Here is an 18926-nt window from a genome sequence, read left to right as displayed (position 1 = left end):
TGGATAACCCTACCAGAACCCCCCTCACCCGACCTATAATGGTTAATGATAGTGTTCTATGTGTAACGCATTACAGAGGTGTCCTAAGTTTTATAGAACAAGCTTTTGATAAAAAAAAAGTAAGCTTATTTATAAAATCTAAATTATTTCATGTTAAGGCGACATTGCTTGCTTAAAAAATCCCCAATCACAAGGTATTATTTATATTTAATTTAAATTTTTAAAACCTTACACTTTCAATAATTTCATTTATTTTAATCATTTAAAAGTTTTTTACAACCCAAAACAATGATTTAGAAAAAATATATAACTAGCTATAATTTTGAATTTTTTTTGTAATAAAATGATAAAATAAAATTGAAATTAAATGTTTTTCTAAAAGATTTGATTGATGCTTCCAAGCTCGGTTACACTGGATTAGTTGAACAATTATTAGCCCATGGAGTCAACATTGAAGGAACTGATAAAAAAGGTGATGATTATTTATCATCATTTTATAGACAGGTTTCCGCGGAACGTAAATTAAAAATAATAACTTTAATTCCAGTTTGGTTAGCCCAGAAGGGTCAAAGATTAGCGAGATTTTCAGACAGACAGATAAATATTACTTTGATATCTATAATACAAAGTAGAACGATGTCTGTCTGTCTATCTGTCTGTCCGTCCGTCTGTCTGTCTGTCTGTCTGTCCGTCCGTCCGTCCGTCCGTCCATTAAGATCTCGATACCCACTGAACCGATCGGATTCTACTCTTCAGGGAATATACCTACTGGTCCTGTGGTGGTTTTAGGCTATTTTTTGGGGGGGTGGGACACCCCCAACCCCCCAAAAAACAAAAAAAACAAAAACCATTTTTTTTTTGTAGAAGATTTCCTTAATTGGTCCTTTTCCGTATTTCGCCAAAAAAAAATTTTATCACCTCTTGGTGATTAGCGAAGCCGCTAGTAAGTTATATAGTAAAGAAATATTAATATGAATATGTAGGTCAGACCAGTCTTATACATGCAGTATTGGAGGGGAGAACTGAAATAGTTGAGCTGCTAATAGATCATGGTTCAGATATAAATGCTACAGATAAATTTGGTTGTAAAAGTTTTTATTTATTTATAAAGATGTAAATAAAATAAAAATGTCGTTATAGCATATACTAGCGGCTACGCCCCCCCCCCCCCCCTTGAGGCCTTTAGGGGCTCTTGAGGAGTGGGAGAGTTGAATTCGCTACCCCAATTTTAGAAGGTACTTTTTAGTGGAATTTTAGTTTTTATAAAAAATATCATTTTTGTGGGGAGGGGGTAATTTTTTCTAGGTGCAATATCTCCCCCAAAAAGCTATATATCTTCTCAGGACCTATAAGAAGCTACATTTTAAAGGAGAACCATATCGGTTCCTCGGTTTGCTATATCCTTCAGTACAGACCCACACTTACAGATCCTGTTACTTTATATCAGGACCAGCGGCTTCACCTCTATCCTCTAGAGGCTTTGCTCCAATAGGTAATTTTAAAAAATTGGAGATGCAACCACTACTTTTAAAATATTTTTTTAAAATTAATGGAGATTTTATGTTTTTGGGGGGTGTTGGGGGGTGTCCCATCCCCCAAGAAAATATACAATAACCACCACTGGACCATTAGGTATATTTGCTGAAGAGTAGAATCCAATCGGTTCAGTGGTTACCAAGATCTAAAGGGACGGAGGGACGGACAGACATCATTCTACATTGTATTATAGATATACATACGAACACAAGTTTTGGTATTTGTCTATCATCATATTTGTCCGACTTTTCAAATTACTTTTGATAAATTCCTATTATATTAGCCTTCTCCTAAAATAAACTGATGATTGTGTTACCAGTACTTACTAAGCAATATAACATCCTTATAATAAAGTAACAGGATTTGTACCAAAGTATCTCGCTAACCGCTGAACGGATCGGGTTCTCCTTAACAGGATCGTTTCATTGGGAAGGTTTGGGGAACTATTTTAGGGGAGGGTACCATCATCGTCCCCAGAGAAATTGATAAAAATAAAAACAAATAAAAAAACGCCGCTCTGCGGTCATTTTTGCAATTAGCTAAAACCATAACTAACACCATATAGCGGCGAAAAAAAATATTTTTGGTAAATAGCTGATTTTAAAATAGATTGAAAAGAAACAATTTTACGTGTCCCTATAGGCCTCCAGGGGCGTAGCCGCTAGTACAATGTATTATTACTAATACATTCACAATTTGAACCAAGTAATAGTTGCTGACTCAGATTATGACGTTAAAAAAAATTAACCAATGAGAGGCCACTATGAATTTTAACATTGTTCAATTACATTGTATACTGGCCTCTCATTGGATGATTTTTTTTACGTCATAATCAGAGTCAGACACGTTTACTAGGTTCTCACAATTTAGTCTTAAACCAATTTAATGCTAAAGATGAATCTGGTAAATTTTTACATTGGATATCTTATAGATTGCCATAATTTAAATTCTCAATCATTTGTATCTATTTAGAGTAGATTAGGTTAAATTGGATACAGGTTATCCTAAGTTCATAAATATAAATTTTATACTTTTTTGAAGGATGTGAGAAATATCTCTTAACCCCTTACCTTTTTGCTTTATATTAAACTAGCAGCTTCGCTCCTTGCCTATAGGGGCTTTGCCCCAAGAGGTATAATTACATCACAAATTCACAAAAAAAGCGAATTCGCAAAATAAGTAAAAAATTAGTTTTAAAAAATTGGGGGGGGGGGTTAAGGGTTGTCTCACCCCCTAAGAAAATAGCCTAAAACAACCACTGGACCAGTAGATATATTCCCTGAAGAGTTGAATCCGATCGGTTCAGTGATTACTGTAATCTTAAGGGACGGACGGACAGACATCAAGCTACTTAGTATTATGGATTATTTAAGCAGCGGCTTTTTCAGCCACCTCTAAGCCGCCCGAATCCTCACTTTTCTTGGCCACACAAAGCCTTATTCAGCTGCAGCCGTTAGCTACCCTAATTCTCAGCTGCCTACATTACAGGCACTGCAACTTCAGACACAGATGCAAAGAAGAATTGAGTAGCAGCCAAATGATTTTAAAGGTTTTCAGCAATTATGATTTTTAGGGAAGGTTTTTACGGCTTTATTGAAAAGAACGTGTCCTAACTTTTGTGATTTTTTAAAACCCATTTGTGACGATCTCCAGTTAGACAGTTAGGACACGTTCTTTATGTATTTCTTATTTTTTTCATGTCAAGGATGGAGTCCACTGATGCGAGCTGCTGATGGTGGCCATACTAACATTGTAAAAACCCTGGTAAAATATAAAGCCAATGTGAATGACAAGAATAATGAAGGTACGGTATGTATTCAAAAGAAGGGTGGAGGAGGGTAAGACTTGCATGTTAATGATTCAAAATATATAAGTTCTAAATTTAACTGCGTGTTTTATTTTCTAAGGCATTTTTTAATACTAACAAGGCATTTAAATATAAAGCTAAAGATTTTTAAAATTGCTCTGCCATATTTGATGTACTTGAGCAGTTAATTTCTATAAATATCTTTGGAGGTTTTAAGCTATTTTCCTGACTTCTCTGCATTGCCTGATATTAGAGTAAAACACTAGAGAGGTAGAGGGTTAAATAAATGCCTCCCCATCCCAATTACCTTGGGCCGACTCTCAATGAAAATCAATCAATGGTGTCGTGAATATGTACACAACCAAGTAGCTGTAAACAATTTGCTAGCAGACAAAAAAGGCCATTGGAAAGGGGAGGGAGGTAGTTTTCTGTATTTACATCTATAATAATATAGATCTGTTCTGCCCGACAATCTAAAGGTATAATAAGAACTTTAAAGCCTATACAAAGATATTTCTATATTTACAGATTATTCCCCACTGATTCTTGCTTCTTGGTCTGGCTATGAAGAGATTGTAAAGTATCTGATTAACCACGGAGCAAATGTAAATGACGAGAATATATATGGTAAGTACTAATAATAGTTATTTATCATATTTTCGTAATATTGTGAATGCTAGAAAGGATATTAAAATTATTTTAACAATTTTGGTCATGTGATCAAAATTTGAATTTTCCTTCTACTATTGCCCCCTCTGGGGGCGAAGTAGGTGGAAATTTAAATTTTTGTCACTTGACCTTAATATTGGTGAAATAATTTTGAATGACCTTTCTTGTATAAGCAATATTGATAAAATATGATACTTGTTTTTGTCTCATTCTCTATCTTTTTCTTAAATTCAAAAAAGTCTATCAAAAAATTTACATCATCTAAGGGTGAACAATAAATATCTCGATTAGCTGAAATAAATTTCCTATTCGAGCCCTAGTTTCCTAAAGTGTACAGCAGATAACCCAATTATTGCAGACCCTATTTTCAGCGACTCCGGTCAAATGGAAAAGCAATTTAATGTAATAACGATTTATACATTATACATTCAAAAATTTTAATTTTTCAAATTTTGATTTTTTTTTAAGTTTGAAGCTTTTTTAGCTAGTAGCAAATATTGAGATAGGACGCGGAAGCTACGCACACTTTCGGAAACTAAATTCAGTTCATCAATATCTCTGTCTATTTTTCTCTATATTTCTTCCCCCTCCCCCCTCCCTCACTTTTCTGTCTATTTCCTTCTCTCTCTCCTCCTCTTTTGTACGTTCATTTATACAATAGAGATAACCTAGAGACAGCACAAGGGAATTTTGTTTACATTATGTATCGGCTATAAATTGTTGAATATCTTAGGTTAAAGCTTTCCTTGGGTGAAATATTTGAAGAAAATATTTCTTCCATCATATAATGTGAAGCGTATGACACAACATATAATAAGTTAGTTATAAATAATTTAATTTCTTATAATAAAGTTATTTTTCTAAAAATTATATCATTGCAAAATTTAGTTGCAAATAATGTTGCCTATAGGGCTGTATTTCATATACAACAAAAAGTGAACAAAGGTTTCTTTTTAAGAAAAAAATGGGGTCAGATTGACCATCTATGTCTAATGTTTATACCCACATCAAATATTAAATTACTAGAGTTGGCTCGATATAATTATCTCCCTATTGGCTAGTTTTCTATATGCATATCTATTTCTCAATAAATCTATTTTCCTCACCCGGCATTACTAACTAAAAGAAAGTAAATATTTAATAATTTAAATGATTTTTAAAAGATTTTTTTAAATTATATTTTTTTCTTTACATTACCATCACCAAAGGGTTAATGATGATGATTACAATTTTAGTTTAATATTTGAACACACAAAATGTCGCCACAATCGAATTCTTTTAAAACATAGTTTTCTTAAATTCATCATATTATAAATTTAAATTTTCTTTTTTATGATTAGAAATTAAATACATCAATATAAGGTAAATAGCAACATGAAATGAAAAAAATGAATTTATTTTTAATAAAGTAAAATAATGGGTCTTATCGTTCTGGGCAATGAGAGTTTATTATGGATTAATGGAGCACTATGAGTTTTAATCATATATTCCTTGGAAAACTTGAGCTCGTTTATAGACATTTATTTCCTATATAGATCTGACATGGATCTTGAAGCAATTAAGCAGGCCGTTTTAGAGTGGATCAATTTTGGACATTGAATTTGTAATCAACATCTACAGTTTAAACGTCATATAAGAAACCTAAATATAAAAAATTGATTTTGTCCTTGAGGGGAAATGGGGGGAAGGTGTTTCCATGCATTAAAAATTTTAGAAGTTTATTCTGGAGGTGCAACTTTTTTTCTTTCAAAGTATTGCTTTATGCATCTTTTTGAATTTGTCTTGTTGAATAATATAAGAATATCAAATTGGTTTTAAAAAATATTCATCCAAGCATGAAAAATCTTAAATTAAATGTAAAATCTCTTGGTTTTTAAATTTATTTATGGATTTTTCTTGCTAGGATCAATAGTTTTAAAAACAGATTTTTTATTCTTATTCTACTCTTCAAGACAAAATTGGGAAGGTGCATAAAGCTATACTTTGAAAGAAAAATAATTGCCCCCCCCCCCAAAAAAAAAAAAAAAAAATTCTCCCCACAAGTGTCTTTCTAAAAGTTTACATGCATCAGCGAGCCTCCCCATTATCCAAAATATTTTCTTTTCATTTTTTGGTCTCTTATATGATGTTCAGACAGAAAGTGTATGTAGCACATTTAGAATTAGAAAATCATTGAAAATCAAGCCACTCTAATGTACAGCATTTATTTCTTCAATTCCACAGTACAAAATTATTCCTGTATTTAAATTTAACATATCATATAGGAAAAAATATTCTTGTATTTAAAATTAAAAATCATGTTGGAATTTTTTTTACAATTTTTAAATTTTTTAATAATGTACAGCAAATTATTTCCTTTTTATCTCATGTTTTGAAATTTATAAGATAGTTAGAATAAATTACAGAAATAATGAAAGTTTTAAAGAAGAGAGCGTCAGGGGGGGTCGAGGGGGGTTTCCCCCCTCAGGAGAGGGGGGGTTGAGGGGGGTCTCCCCCCTCAGAAAAAGCTTGGGCTTAAATCTTCAACAAATAAAGAAAACAAAATTATTTTAAAAATTTCTTTTTTATGTTAAATATTATTATTTTTGCGACACTTGATTTTGAATGACAAAAAATGTTGAAATAAATATTACCCACTGTATGAAATGTTAAATTAGAAATCAATAATGATGTTGGAAAATTTATTCTCATTTTATACTCTGAAAAAGGGAACTGACAAAAAATAATAATTTTTATTCCAAACTTTTAAAACAGCATGCCTATTTCTTATTGGTTGACACTCTAATTAAAATAAAATAATGAATATTATTTCAAGACCAGAAATAAATTTGAAATAAATAATTTTCTTTCCCCTATATTTTTAATTCCAAAATGCCAAGAATTAATTTTGAAATAAAATAATTTTCTTTCCAATATTTTTATTCCTTTTTCTTATTGGACGTCATTTTGTGTCCAATGAGAGACTAGTGTTTAAATAATTTAAAGCTTATTACAGCATTTATTTTGAATATGATAATAGCAACATTCTTACATTAAATGTGATAAAAAGAATTAAAGAATTTCATGAAAAAAACTTAAATGTTTTTTATAATGAAAACTATATTCAATTAAAGGAAATAGGCCAAATAGATAAACAAAACATTTTTCCAAGAGGTCTACACTACATAGAATTAACAAAACTCAATTGTATGAAAAATTAGGTTAAGATTTCCTTGAAGAGCTTTTTTGATTAATTACTATAAGGAGGGTCATAATTTAATTGTGAGCTATGTTTTCTTAATTTGTTGAAACACAAAACTGATCAAAAGTGTTTTAAAAATTTCCTAACAATAGTTGCTTCACCTTTGGTATGAGCGAGCATTAACAATTAAAAAATTTAAACCATTCATTATTGCTTTGTAATTTAACAAGTATGTCTTTATGCAAAGGTTACACTGCATTGATCAAGGCAGCTTGGAATGGAAATGTTGAGATTGTCAAGAATCTAATTGCACATGGAGCTAATGTAAATAAAAAGCAACACTGGGGTAAGTTAATTATGTTGTGGAGATATATGTTTTTAACTTTGACAAAATTAAAGGATAATTTAGGTGATATTTATATGACTTATTCAACTCTTGAAATTTTTGTATGTAAATTTGCTTATAATCTTTACTATTTAATACTTATATTTGCGATTACTTTTATTTAATGAAATCTTCCAATTTTTAACATTTACAAAACGGCCTGCCGTATTGCATCAAGATCCATGACAGATCTATATAGGAAATAAATGTCTAAAAACGAGCTCAAGTTTTCCAAAGGTCAAATGTTAAAAACTCCTACTGGTTCAATAATCAATAATAAACTCTCAATGACCAGAATGATAAGACCCATTATTTTACTCTTTGAAGAATAAATTAAATTTTTTATTTCATGTTGCTATTCAAATTATATTGAAGTATTAAATTTCTATTCATAAAATAGAAAATTTAAGTTTATAATGTAGTAAATCAAGGAAAACTAAGTTTTAATGTAATATGATACTAGCGACGCGCCCGAATGTGTTCAGATATTAAACTAAAATTTAACATTTAGCTAAATAGTTTAACCCTTTCAGGACGATAATTTTAAACAAAAAACATTAGGGTCCTAAAATATTTTAAAGAAAGAGAGACAAAATTATAAATACGGTTTTAAATAAAAATAATGAAATTAAAATAAAGACGGAAGAAAAGGGAAGTGAGAGAGAGGGAAATTAAATCTTTAAAAAATGATGAATAAACGAAACTATAAAAGTCGTAGTAATCTTGAGTAACTTGATTTGTAGTACGGTTCGGAGAGAGAGAGATTGAGGGATAGGTCAATGGAAGAAATAAGAATAATAGTCGGGGATAGCTCAATGGAAGAAAAAAAGTTAATAGTCGGGGATAGGTCAATGGAAGAAATAAGATTAATAGTCGGAGATAGGTCAATGGAAGAAATAAGATTAATAGTCGGGGATAGGTCAATGGAAGAAAAAAGATTAATAGTCGGGGATAGGTCAATGGAAGAAATAAGATTTATAGTCGGGGATAGGTCAATAGAAGAAATAAGATTAATAGTGTTGGGGATAGCTCAATGGAAGAAAAAAAGTTAATATTCAGGGATAGGTCAATGGAAGAAATAAGATTAATAGTCGGGGATAGGTTAATGGAAGAAAAAAGTTAATATTCAGGGATAGGTCAATGGAAGAAATAAGATTAATAGTCGGGGATAGGTCAATGGAAGAAATAAGATTAATAGTCGGGGATAGGTCAATGGAAGAAGAAAGATTAATAGTCGGGGATAGGTCAATGGAAGAAAAAGAGTAAATAGTCGGGGATATGTCAATGGAAGAAATAAGATTAATAGTCGGGGATAGTTCAATGGAAGAAAAGAAAATTAATAGTCGGGGATAGGCCAATGGAAGAAAAAAGTTTAATAGTTGGGGATAGGTCAATGGAAGAAAAAAAGGTTAATAGTTGGGGATAGGTCATTGGAAGAAAAAAAGGTTAATATTCAGGGATAGCTCAATAGAAAAAAAGGTTAATAGTCGGGGTCAGCTCAAAGGAAGAAAAAAAGGTTAATAGTCGGGTATAGGTCAATGGAAGAAAAAAGGTTAATAGTCGGGGATAGGTCAATGGAAGAATAGGGTTAATATTCAGAAGTGAGATAACGTAGAATATAATTTTTTAGGTGGTGCCTGCACCACCGTTTCACTAGTAATACATATGAGATTCGATATTGGGAGCCAGAAAAAAATAGGAGCCGACTCGCGAATTTTGTATGTATAACTTTTAGAACATTACATAATACATGCAAAAAAAAAAAAATTATACAATATGTGCCTTTACTTTCTTTTCCAAAGTGCATAATAATTTCTAATTATTATCTATAATACAAAGCAGTACAATGTCTGTCTGTCTGTCCATCTGTCTGATTGTCTGTTTGAAGCTTAAGATCTCAATAACCACTGAACCTATTGGGCTTTACTCTAGGGAATTTACCTGCTGGTCCTGTGATGGTTTTAAGGGGGAGGGGAGGAGCCGAGCCCCCCCCCCCAAAAAAAAAAATCCTTTTAAACAAAAATTTGAAAAGGGGATCGACTCCCCCCCCCCTAAAAAAAAAAAAACTTAAAATACGAAAAATTAGGTTAATCAAACCTCTTGGGGCAAAGCCCCTAGAGGCAAGGGGCGAAGCCGCTAGTTTTATTATATTGTATATAGGAATTTCTCCATTGATGGAAGCTGCTCACTATGGAAATGAAGATGTTGTTACATACCTTGTAGAAAATGGATCCAACGTAAATGAAGAGGCTAATTATGGTAGGTTTTATTTTGGTAGTCTATTTTGCATAATTTCAATTCATAATAACTAAACAGACTGTGGCTTATACACAAACTTAAATTAAATAGAACACTACTGGCAATAAGCTCAAACGTTCAACTTTTGATGGAATAAAGATTATGGGTTTCTGTCAATATAAAAGTAATCATAATATTAGTTAAGTCTGTTTGAATAGGTTAAGTTTGTTACCTTATAGCTCAAAAGAACTACTGGGTCCTGAAGGACAAGTCACGTTTATCATTGTACACAGTGTTTTTAATATATCAACCACTAGCTGCTTCGCCCCTAGCATCTAATTGAGGTTTTTTAATTTAAAAAAAAATCTAGTGCTGCGCACAATAGTCTCCACAGATTTTTTTTTTTTTTTGTGGGGGAAATTTTCATTTTTTCGGGGGTTGGGGGACGGGGTGTCCCACCCCCCAAGAAAATAGCTTAAAACCACCACAGGACCAATAGGTATACACCCTGAAGAGTAGAATCCGATTGGTTCAGTGGTTACCGAGATCTTAAGGGACAGACGGATAGACAGACAGAGAGACATCATTCTACTTTGTATTATAGATAAATAAAATATTGAATATCTTTGTGGATCTGTACATTTGTATCTACAAAGTTACTTTGGACACCAAATCAAATTTTGCAATATTATATTAAAATATTAAATGTATAAATAGGAAAAACTGCAATTATGTTTGCTGCTTCCAATGGTCATGCTGATATTGTTGAATACCTAATTGCTCAGGGAGCAAATGTGAATAATAAGGATGAAGAAGGTAAGTTTTTCATTCTGAAGAGTTGACTTTTCCTTTATTAATTCATAACAAATCATTGATAAATAATGTATAGTCCATCTGAAACCTAGGATCTTTAAAGTGCTAGACCAATATGGCTCTGTTTTTTCTCAGGGAGTAAAAGGATGACACCAAGAAATTATTTTTAAAACTATTAACCCCTAGACAAATATCCTGCAATATGCCAAAATTTACATTGTAATTATACATAGGAGAGACTCCATTGTTTTATGCTGCTCGAAATGGATTTACAGAGGTTATTAAGCTTCTTATAGATCATGAAGCTGATTTGAATTTCCAGAATGTTGCGGGTAAGTTTATTTATTTAAAAAAAATAATTTATAATGTCTTATTTGATTATGCAGAAGAAGGAGGGTCAGTTAAAGGCTACATAATCATATTGGTGATTTCACTTTTTACAGTTAGGCACGGGAAGCCTCCTTACTTTCATCTTTTTAAATGAATCATCTTTACTTCTTAGACAGTCCCCAAAATATTTTGTTACTCTGTAATGTGAGGTAATGATTTTAAATATTTCTTTCTATTATTAATTTTTAATTATTTAATGCTTAGGTAAAACAGCTTTATGTATAGCAGAATCTGAAGGTCAAACAGAAGTTGCTGACCTCCTAAGAGCCAACCAAGAAACAAACTGAGGAAAAGAATGCAAGTGATAATAATTATTTTATATTAATTTGTTGTTGAAAATATAAGAATCCAAGGAAATAAAGATATTTATTAATGGTTTAAGAATCAATATTTTCTGTTATTAGACCACAGAAATCATTCTGCTTGATTTGAAATCAAAAAGACAGCTATTACTATCAGTTCTAATTAACTGTACTCATAGACTCCAAGGGGGGGGGAGGGGTAAAGGGGTGATTACCCCCCCCCCCCAAAAAAAAAATGGGTTTTCAATTTTTACCCCCCCCCCAAATAAAAAAAATGCCTCTATAAAATAAAGATTACCCCCTTCCCCCAAAATGAGCTTGGGCACCCCTAAAATTTTTATTTTCAAAATTTTACCCCCCCCCCGGGCCCCCCCCCCCCCCGTCAAATAAAAAAGCTCGGACGCCCCTGGCTGTACTTAAAGGAAAGTTACTTAGTGCTTATTAAAAAAACTCAATATAATTGAAACTTTTATTAAATATTACATTTTATATCAAAGCATATTTAAACAACATTAGTTTAATTTAAATCATGATCATAATTTCATAAATAGTTAAAATATGATAATTATTTACTAATAGTCTTACTCAATACAAGAATTGAATAAAATCAATTAAGTAGCTAGACAATAATTTAGAGGCTGCTACTCTTTTAAATAATGAAGTTTCTCTATAAATCAATTTGTATGTCTGTCCAAAAGTCCACAATATAGAAGAAATTGGATTTTCTCAGGCTGCTATTTGAGATAGACTGCTGATATCCCTAAAAATGTGCCCTATAACTTAGATTGTCTGTTAACCCAGTTATTATTTTTTGTACTTCACTACTTATGGATGTTGTCATCCTTGTTTTTTTCAGTGTTATTTACTGTGGGGGCCACTGAATATTCTTGTATGGCTTGTCTGACATTGTTCCTCCCATATTTCTAGATAAATAAATTTATAAATAATTATAAAAAAAAGAGAAAGTAATCATTTAATTTTAAAATTATAACTGTGCATTTTCTTCCTTTAAATATATAATTAGTATCACGCACCTGACATAGCCGCAGTAATAACTACATTAGTACATAGACCAAGATTGACCCCATTCCCATAACCTCTCTTTAGCTGATTTAAATTTTTATTTAAAAGACATCAAGTTCAAATTTATAAAAGAAAGTTAAATTATAATTAAAGAACGAATTATAGGCATTAAATGTAACAACATAAGATTTACTTATACTAACTAAAATTCTAGAAATGCATACCTAGCAAACTGTCTGTACCAATTTGTTTGATTTTCTGCTTTAATCTAAAGAATACAAATATTTTTTAAATTAACATCACGAAACCTCAGATACAAGTTTTTTTAACATATAGGCTAAAACCTTTATTGTGTAAGCTGCGTTCTTAAAAGCCCTGCCCTGAAACTGTGCCTGGTAAAAAGGTTGCACCAGCTAATGGAACAAGGTATTCCCTATACTTTTTATTATTACTTTTAATTAAGAAAAAGAAGTAGCGGGTTTCGTCGTATATTCACTGTAGCTTTTGAATTAGGTTAGGTTAGGTAAATGTTAATGATTGCCTTACAGGGTAAGGATATTGATGAAAGGTACAGATGAAAATACGACGAAACCCGCTACTTACCCATTTTAACATCTTCAATCATGACGCAGTCAACCTCTTTTGACAACCAACGGACCAATTGGATTCAAACGTACCTTAGTACTGCTTGGGAAGTTATGAAGTCCCGGAGCTTCGATCATGGGAGGGGCGGGACTCAAGTCCAATGGGGGCTCTACATCCATATTTACCAATTTCTTGGATGTTGTCTACAATTAGATATAAATATATAGTTGGTAGATTCATATAGTAACTATATAGGACCTATGTGAAGCTTACCTGAAATAAAGAACCTAATTGGTTCATTAGTTATAGATATCTTAAGCTTTAGACAAAAACTATTTCTACTTTATATAATACTAGCAGCTACGCCTGTAGAGGCCTCTAGTAGCATTTAAATTTTTTATTTTTTATTTTAAATATATCTAATTTGAGAAATAATTTGTCTATGTTATCAGCTGTTAAATTTATATCTCTACGCTGCGAGACTACGCTAGCGACACTATGCGGCGGAAATATTTCAATTTTTTCGATTTTATTGTGATTTCTCTTGGGAGGGTGGTGGTACCCTCCCCCAAAATAGTTATAAACCTTCCCGGGACATATGAGAAGCTACCCTGTTAAGGAGAACCCGATCGGTTTAGCGGTTAGCGAGATCCTTCTGTACAGACACACAGACAAACATCCTGTTACTTTAGTATAAGGATGATTTAGATAAAGGTATAATGTGTATGTTACCAATCTCTCTTTATATAAAAGTAACATGATGTCTGTCTACGTAAAGTTCCATCGAAAGGGTTTAAATAATTTTGGGGAAGGTACCAATAGTTAAATCTTCCCTTCAAAAAAATAACCAACCAAAAAAAAGTTTTCTTTTCCTTTTAAACAAAAATTTATAGCGAATTGTAGACTTCACCGTTAAACCCTTCCCTCAAGAGGCTTCTAAGGAGTGGCGGCTAATTGGAATATATGAAAGCCTAGTTTTTTTTGTGTACATTAACATGTAAAGTAATCTTTGTCAGCAGCGCAGCTACTCTATATTTAGGATAATAAAAATTAGGATAATTAGTATTATCAGTCACATACAATCACAAACAGATAGTATATACCTTGCAGTAAAGATAATCTATTTGTATGTATTTATTGTAGTTCTATATTAATATTCCTTCGCTATTAATGGACATAAATAATCTTGTTAAAGCGGAAAATAGACATGTATGAAAATAGCCAGACTTTCTCATAAGTAAGGAATCTTACTCATAATATTGACTTAATATTTTTCCTTGCATTGTTGAGTCATTTTTCAACTAATTTTAAAATGTTAAGAGTATTCTAAAAACTTAGTTTTCCTCATCCTTTATATCAGTTTTAATAAATTTGCTTTTTTAAGTATGAGCGATGCTTTACCTCAAAATACCTATCAATCACTAAACTCCCTCAACCCACTTATTCCTTGTAAATCTATTTTTTTCGTCTAGATGCCAAATCCCCGCGTGGACTATTCCTGCCCTAAGCCTGAGGGGATATCAAGTACTCACTATAACCAAACCTAACCTGATCTAAAAGGAAAAAAACTACAATTTCTTTCAAAAATACAAAGCGTGGGGAGGTTCAGTTCACGACAATTCTTCGAGAGAATTTAGTCAAAAAAAATTAAAACTGATACTTTCATTCTGTGCATTTCCATTAACTGCTTTGCTAACATCATGAAAAAAAAATTCTGGAAATCATTAGTAGATCGTTTTTATGGCATTTATGCAAACCAAATTTGTAGAGGAAAATGATAAACTTTCAATTATTAAAGCTTTGAAAAAAAAACTCTTGCAAGAAGGAGAAGATAGGTTTTAAAAAGGAAATTAGTAGAGGAAAAAAATATAACTTTGAATTATTGAAGTCTTGAAAAATAAAACTCTTGGCATGCTAGAAGGAGTGAATAGGTTTTACGTCGTAACAAACTATTATTATACAATCAAAATTCTATAACATTGTTAAACTGAATTTCATACAATTTATGTTTGAGAATTAATTATAATTAAAATTGTATGACTGTTGGTCAGCCGGACATTCCCGTATTATAAAGAAGCTTGCCAATGAGAAAGAAAATGATTTATAGAAAGTTAGTTAAAAATATAGTTTGTTTATATTTACCTCTCAGCTCATTGACTGGCATATTTAGATTTAAATTAAGCTTTTTTTTTATCTATTTATAAGTTCAATTCTGATACAAATTTTAGCAGCAAAGCAATTCTATGTTTTCAGTCAATACAGCTTACACGAATAACACAATCATTTTTTTCAAACATAAGCTATCATCCTATCATCTATAATAGTACGATGTCTCTCTGTCTGTCTGTCGGAAATTTCTTTAACTGCTAAACAGATATATTATGCTTTTCAGCGAAGCCACAGGTATCTTTTTAAGTGAAACTTAAGATCTTAATAGAAACATGATACAAAGATATAAAAAAAAGTTTTTTGTTTTAGCTAAATATCTCAAAACCCAATTGTGTGTTCTTCAAGGGAAAATTTCTACCGCAGAAAGACAAGATATAGATCTCTGGCTGCTGCGAGACGGGTGGACTGTGCTAATAGCCAGAAAGACAGATGGACGAAAAGTCAGACAGACAGACAGTATTTTAAATAAATTACCAGTGGAACAAAATCTACGGTGTCTTCAGGTGTATTTGCAGGTGTGGCACCATTTCTAAATAATACGAATTAAACTATTTATATTCCTAAAAATAAATTTTGAAGAATTTTCTGGCAATCTGTGTGTATACTCAAATTTTGAGATGCATCTAAAGTGGATTCATATTGCGCCAAGCTAAGTGAAAAATTAATTTGTATTTCGATTTGGAAACCCAAGAAAAGTAAAATTTTTTACCTGTATTGAGTTTTGTAATTTATTTCTTTTGGTATCAGCTTTTGACCTAGGTATAAAGATATGAAATATATAACAACAAAAAATAAGTAGTAACTTTAATCAAATAAAAAACTTTCTTGTGATGATTATTCTGATGAATTTCTGCGCTTTTTACTTGCATCTAATATTTACAGGAATTATCATGCAAAGTTTAAAATTGACAGGAAATTTCTAACATGCCTAAATTAACTAGGTAGACGGACATGTGGATGGACTTGCCTTAAATGTAGAAAAGTTTTGCTTTTAACAGTTATTGTAGGACTGTTTTGCAGCCTATTAAATATCTATCCATTACAGAACCTGTTTAAGCAGCTATGTTGGACTATTTTCGAGTCTATAAAATATCTATCTATCAATTACAGAACCTGTTTTAGCAGCTATTGTGGGATTGTTTTCCAGTCTAATAAATATATATCTATCCATTACAGAATCTGTTTTAGCAGCTATTGTGGGACTATTTTTCAGTCTATGAAGTATCTTTCTATCCATTACAGAACCTGTTTTAGCAGCTTTGTGAGACTATTTTCCAGTCTATTAATATCTATCTACCTACATATTACAGAACCTGTTTTAGCAGCTATAGTGGGACTATTTTCCAGCTTATGGAATATCTATCTATCTATTACAGAACCTGTTTTAGCAGCTATTGCTGGACTTTTTTCCAGCCTATGAATATCTATCTATCTACATATTACAGAGCCTGTTTTAGCAACTATAGTGGGACTGTTTTCCAGTCTAATAAATATATACGAACCTGTCATAGTAGCTATGTTTGACTATTTCCAAATCAATGAATTTGAATATTTATCTACATATTACAGAACCTGTTTTAGCAGCTTTTGTGGGACTGTTTTCCAGTCTAATAAATATATACGAACCTGTCATAGTAGCTATTTTATATTGCTGGACTTTTTTTCCAGCCTATGGATATCTATCTATCTACATATTACAGAGCCTGTTTTAGCAACTATAGTGGGACTGTTTTCCAGTCTAATAAATATATACGAACCTGTCATAGTAGCTATTTTTAACTATTTTCCAATCAATGAATTTGAATATTTATTTACAACATATTACAGAACCTGTTTTAGCAGCTATTGTGGGATTGTTTTCCAGTCTAATAAATATATATCTATCTACATATTACAGAACCTGTTTTAGCTACTATTGTTGGACATTCCCAATTATGATATATCTATCTATCTATTACCGAACCTGTTTTAGCAGCTATTGTGGGACTGTTTTCCAGTCTATGAATTGGAAACCTGCAGGAACCAGAATATACCTGACCCAGGATTCTTATGATAAACGAGAAAATAATCTTTTCCATAATAAATATGTTAAAAGTACGGAATTAAGTTACTTTTACAGGCCATTCTCCCCTATCAGATTTTCGAGATTTTTTAGCTTCTCTTAATAATTTTTGCTAAGTAAAATAAAAAACTAGAATAAATTGATAAATGTATGGTGTACATCTTTGTTACTTTGAGTCTGTCACATAGTTCAAACCACTGCACTGTACCCATTTGTTTCTACTTTTCTAGTAAGCTTCACATTGCTTCCTTTAAAATCAAGGTTGTTCCCATATTACATTATTAGCACCTTTAGCCTTTCCCGCCAAAAATGTTTGCTTAAAAATAACAATAAAACATTAAGAATCAGTTCCTGGCCGTTTCTTGGATCACGTGCTGCAGGTTCTGGGGTCATTCTGGCCCATGTCGGACCACTCATATTATATATTCTATAGAATAAAGTAGAATGACAACATCCATAGAAAGTGAACCACAAAAAAACAGATAAATATTTAATTAGCCCAAGCGGCTGCGCGGGGTAATTTTTTCTAAAGGATATTTCTCTTTGGAGGGTTTGCTGTAGCCTCCCTTAAAAAAGTTTCTAGGATTTATGAGAAATTATATTGTAAAGGAGAAACGTATCAATTCATTGGTAAACGATATCCTTCGGTACATACAGACGCTGTTACTTTCATTTTAAAAAAAACAAGGATGACAACATCCATAAGTAGCGAAGCTCAAAAATTATGAATGAATATCATGAAAAAATTACTATAAAGCAATGTCATACAAAACAATAAACATTAATCTTGGTAAAATAGGGAAATCATCAAACCTTTAAAAACACGCAACCTTATAATCATGAAAACTTGAAAATCTAGGAATTGATTTAGCATCGCAATTAAGAGACAAATCTTAATGAAACTTAATGGAAATACGTAGAACATGAGCATATTTAATCCCTGATAATTTCAGCCGTCAATCCTGAATAAGAACCGAGAAAAACATGAAAACCTAAAAATCTATGAATCGATCTAGTACCCCAATAAATAGAAAAATCTTAATAAAACTTGGGGAAAATATGTAAAATATAAAATTAATCATTCCTTGAAAATTTAAGCCCTGTATCTTGAAAAGGAATTGAGAAAATCACGAAAACTTGAAATCTAGGAATCGATCTATCACCCCAAATAACAGACAGATGGACAAAACAATGTATAGATTAGATGGGCATATTTCATGAGAATATTTACTAAAAATTTCAGCTGTCTATCTTGAATAGTAGCTGTGTAAATCACGTTTCCCTCAAAACATTTCAGACATACATATATACAGACGGACATTTCAAATTATAAAGTAGCTTCGCTACTAAAAAAGATTGATGCCATTCAGAGAGCATTCACTGCTGTAAAATGAGACTTTGTTATACAGAAGTAGTTATTAGAATATTGTTACTAATCTTACCTAAAATCACTATTATAATGCAGAAATAATCAGATAAGTACAAAATATCAAAATCTATGATCCAAAATTTAGAAACGTTTTTTTAAGAATCATAATTGAAGAGTGAGATGTTCGAAGACTTCAAAAAAAATATTTCTTTTTATTATCTTTAGTTTTTTCCTTCCTTATCAAAATATAAATTATTTTAAAACAGCACATGAACTTCAAAGAATGACGTAAACACAGAGGCCACGAGAAAGATATAACTGAAGGGACTTTAAGGGACTTAACAGACAGACAGACAGACAGACAGAAAAACATACTGACTGATAGACAGACTTTCAA

The 18926-nt window shown here is 31.6% G+C and overlaps 2 protein-coding genes across 2 annotated transcripts; one reads left to right on the top strand and one right to left on the bottom strand.

The window, feature by feature from the left end:
- The first annotated feature begins 359 nt into the window (after positions 1 to 359).
- Positions 360 to 11407, top strand: LOC145319725 (uncharacterized). Its single transcript, XM_080162035.1, has 9 exons — positions 360 to 472; positions 984 to 1082; positions 3242 to 3340; positions 3872 to 3970; positions 7441 to 7539; positions 9739 to 9837; positions 10534 to 10632; positions 10863 to 10961; positions 11224 to 11407. Exons 3-9 carry the CDS (start codon positions 3256 to 3258, stop codon positions 11304 to 11306), a joined length of 663 nt encoding a protein of 220 aa, XP_080018161.1. The 5' UTR covers positions 360 to 472; positions 984 to 1082; positions 3242 to 3255; the 3' UTR covers positions 11307 to 11407.
- A 370-nt stretch (positions 11408 to 11777) lies between these two features.
- Positions 11778 to 17592, bottom strand: LOC145320373 (uncharacterized). Its single transcript, XM_080162786.1, has 7 exons — positions 17515 to 17592; positions 17062 to 17134; positions 15808 to 15853; positions 15573 to 15627; positions 13022 to 13132; positions 12569 to 12612; positions 11778 to 12244 (listed from the first exon to the last, which is right to left on the bottom strand). The coding sequence occupies exons 1-7, from the start codon at positions 17575 to 17577 to the stop codon at positions 12184 to 12186; spliced, it is 453 nt and encodes a 150-aa protein (XP_080018912.1). The 5' UTR covers positions 17578 to 17592; the 3' UTR covers positions 11778 to 12183.
- Between the last annotated feature and the right edge of the window lie 1334 nt (positions 17593 to 18926).

Source organism: Acartia tonsa, chromosome 5, assembly GCF_053477335.1.
Source record: "Acartia tonsa isolate MP-2025a chromosome 5, ASM5347733v1, whole genome shotgun sequence".
NCBI lineage: Eukaryota > Metazoa > Arthropoda > Copepoda > Calanoida > Acartiidae > Acartia > Acartia tonsa.
The sequence above is the reverse complement of the archived record's forward strand: the minus strand, read 5'-3'. Positions and strand labels throughout refer to the sequence as shown.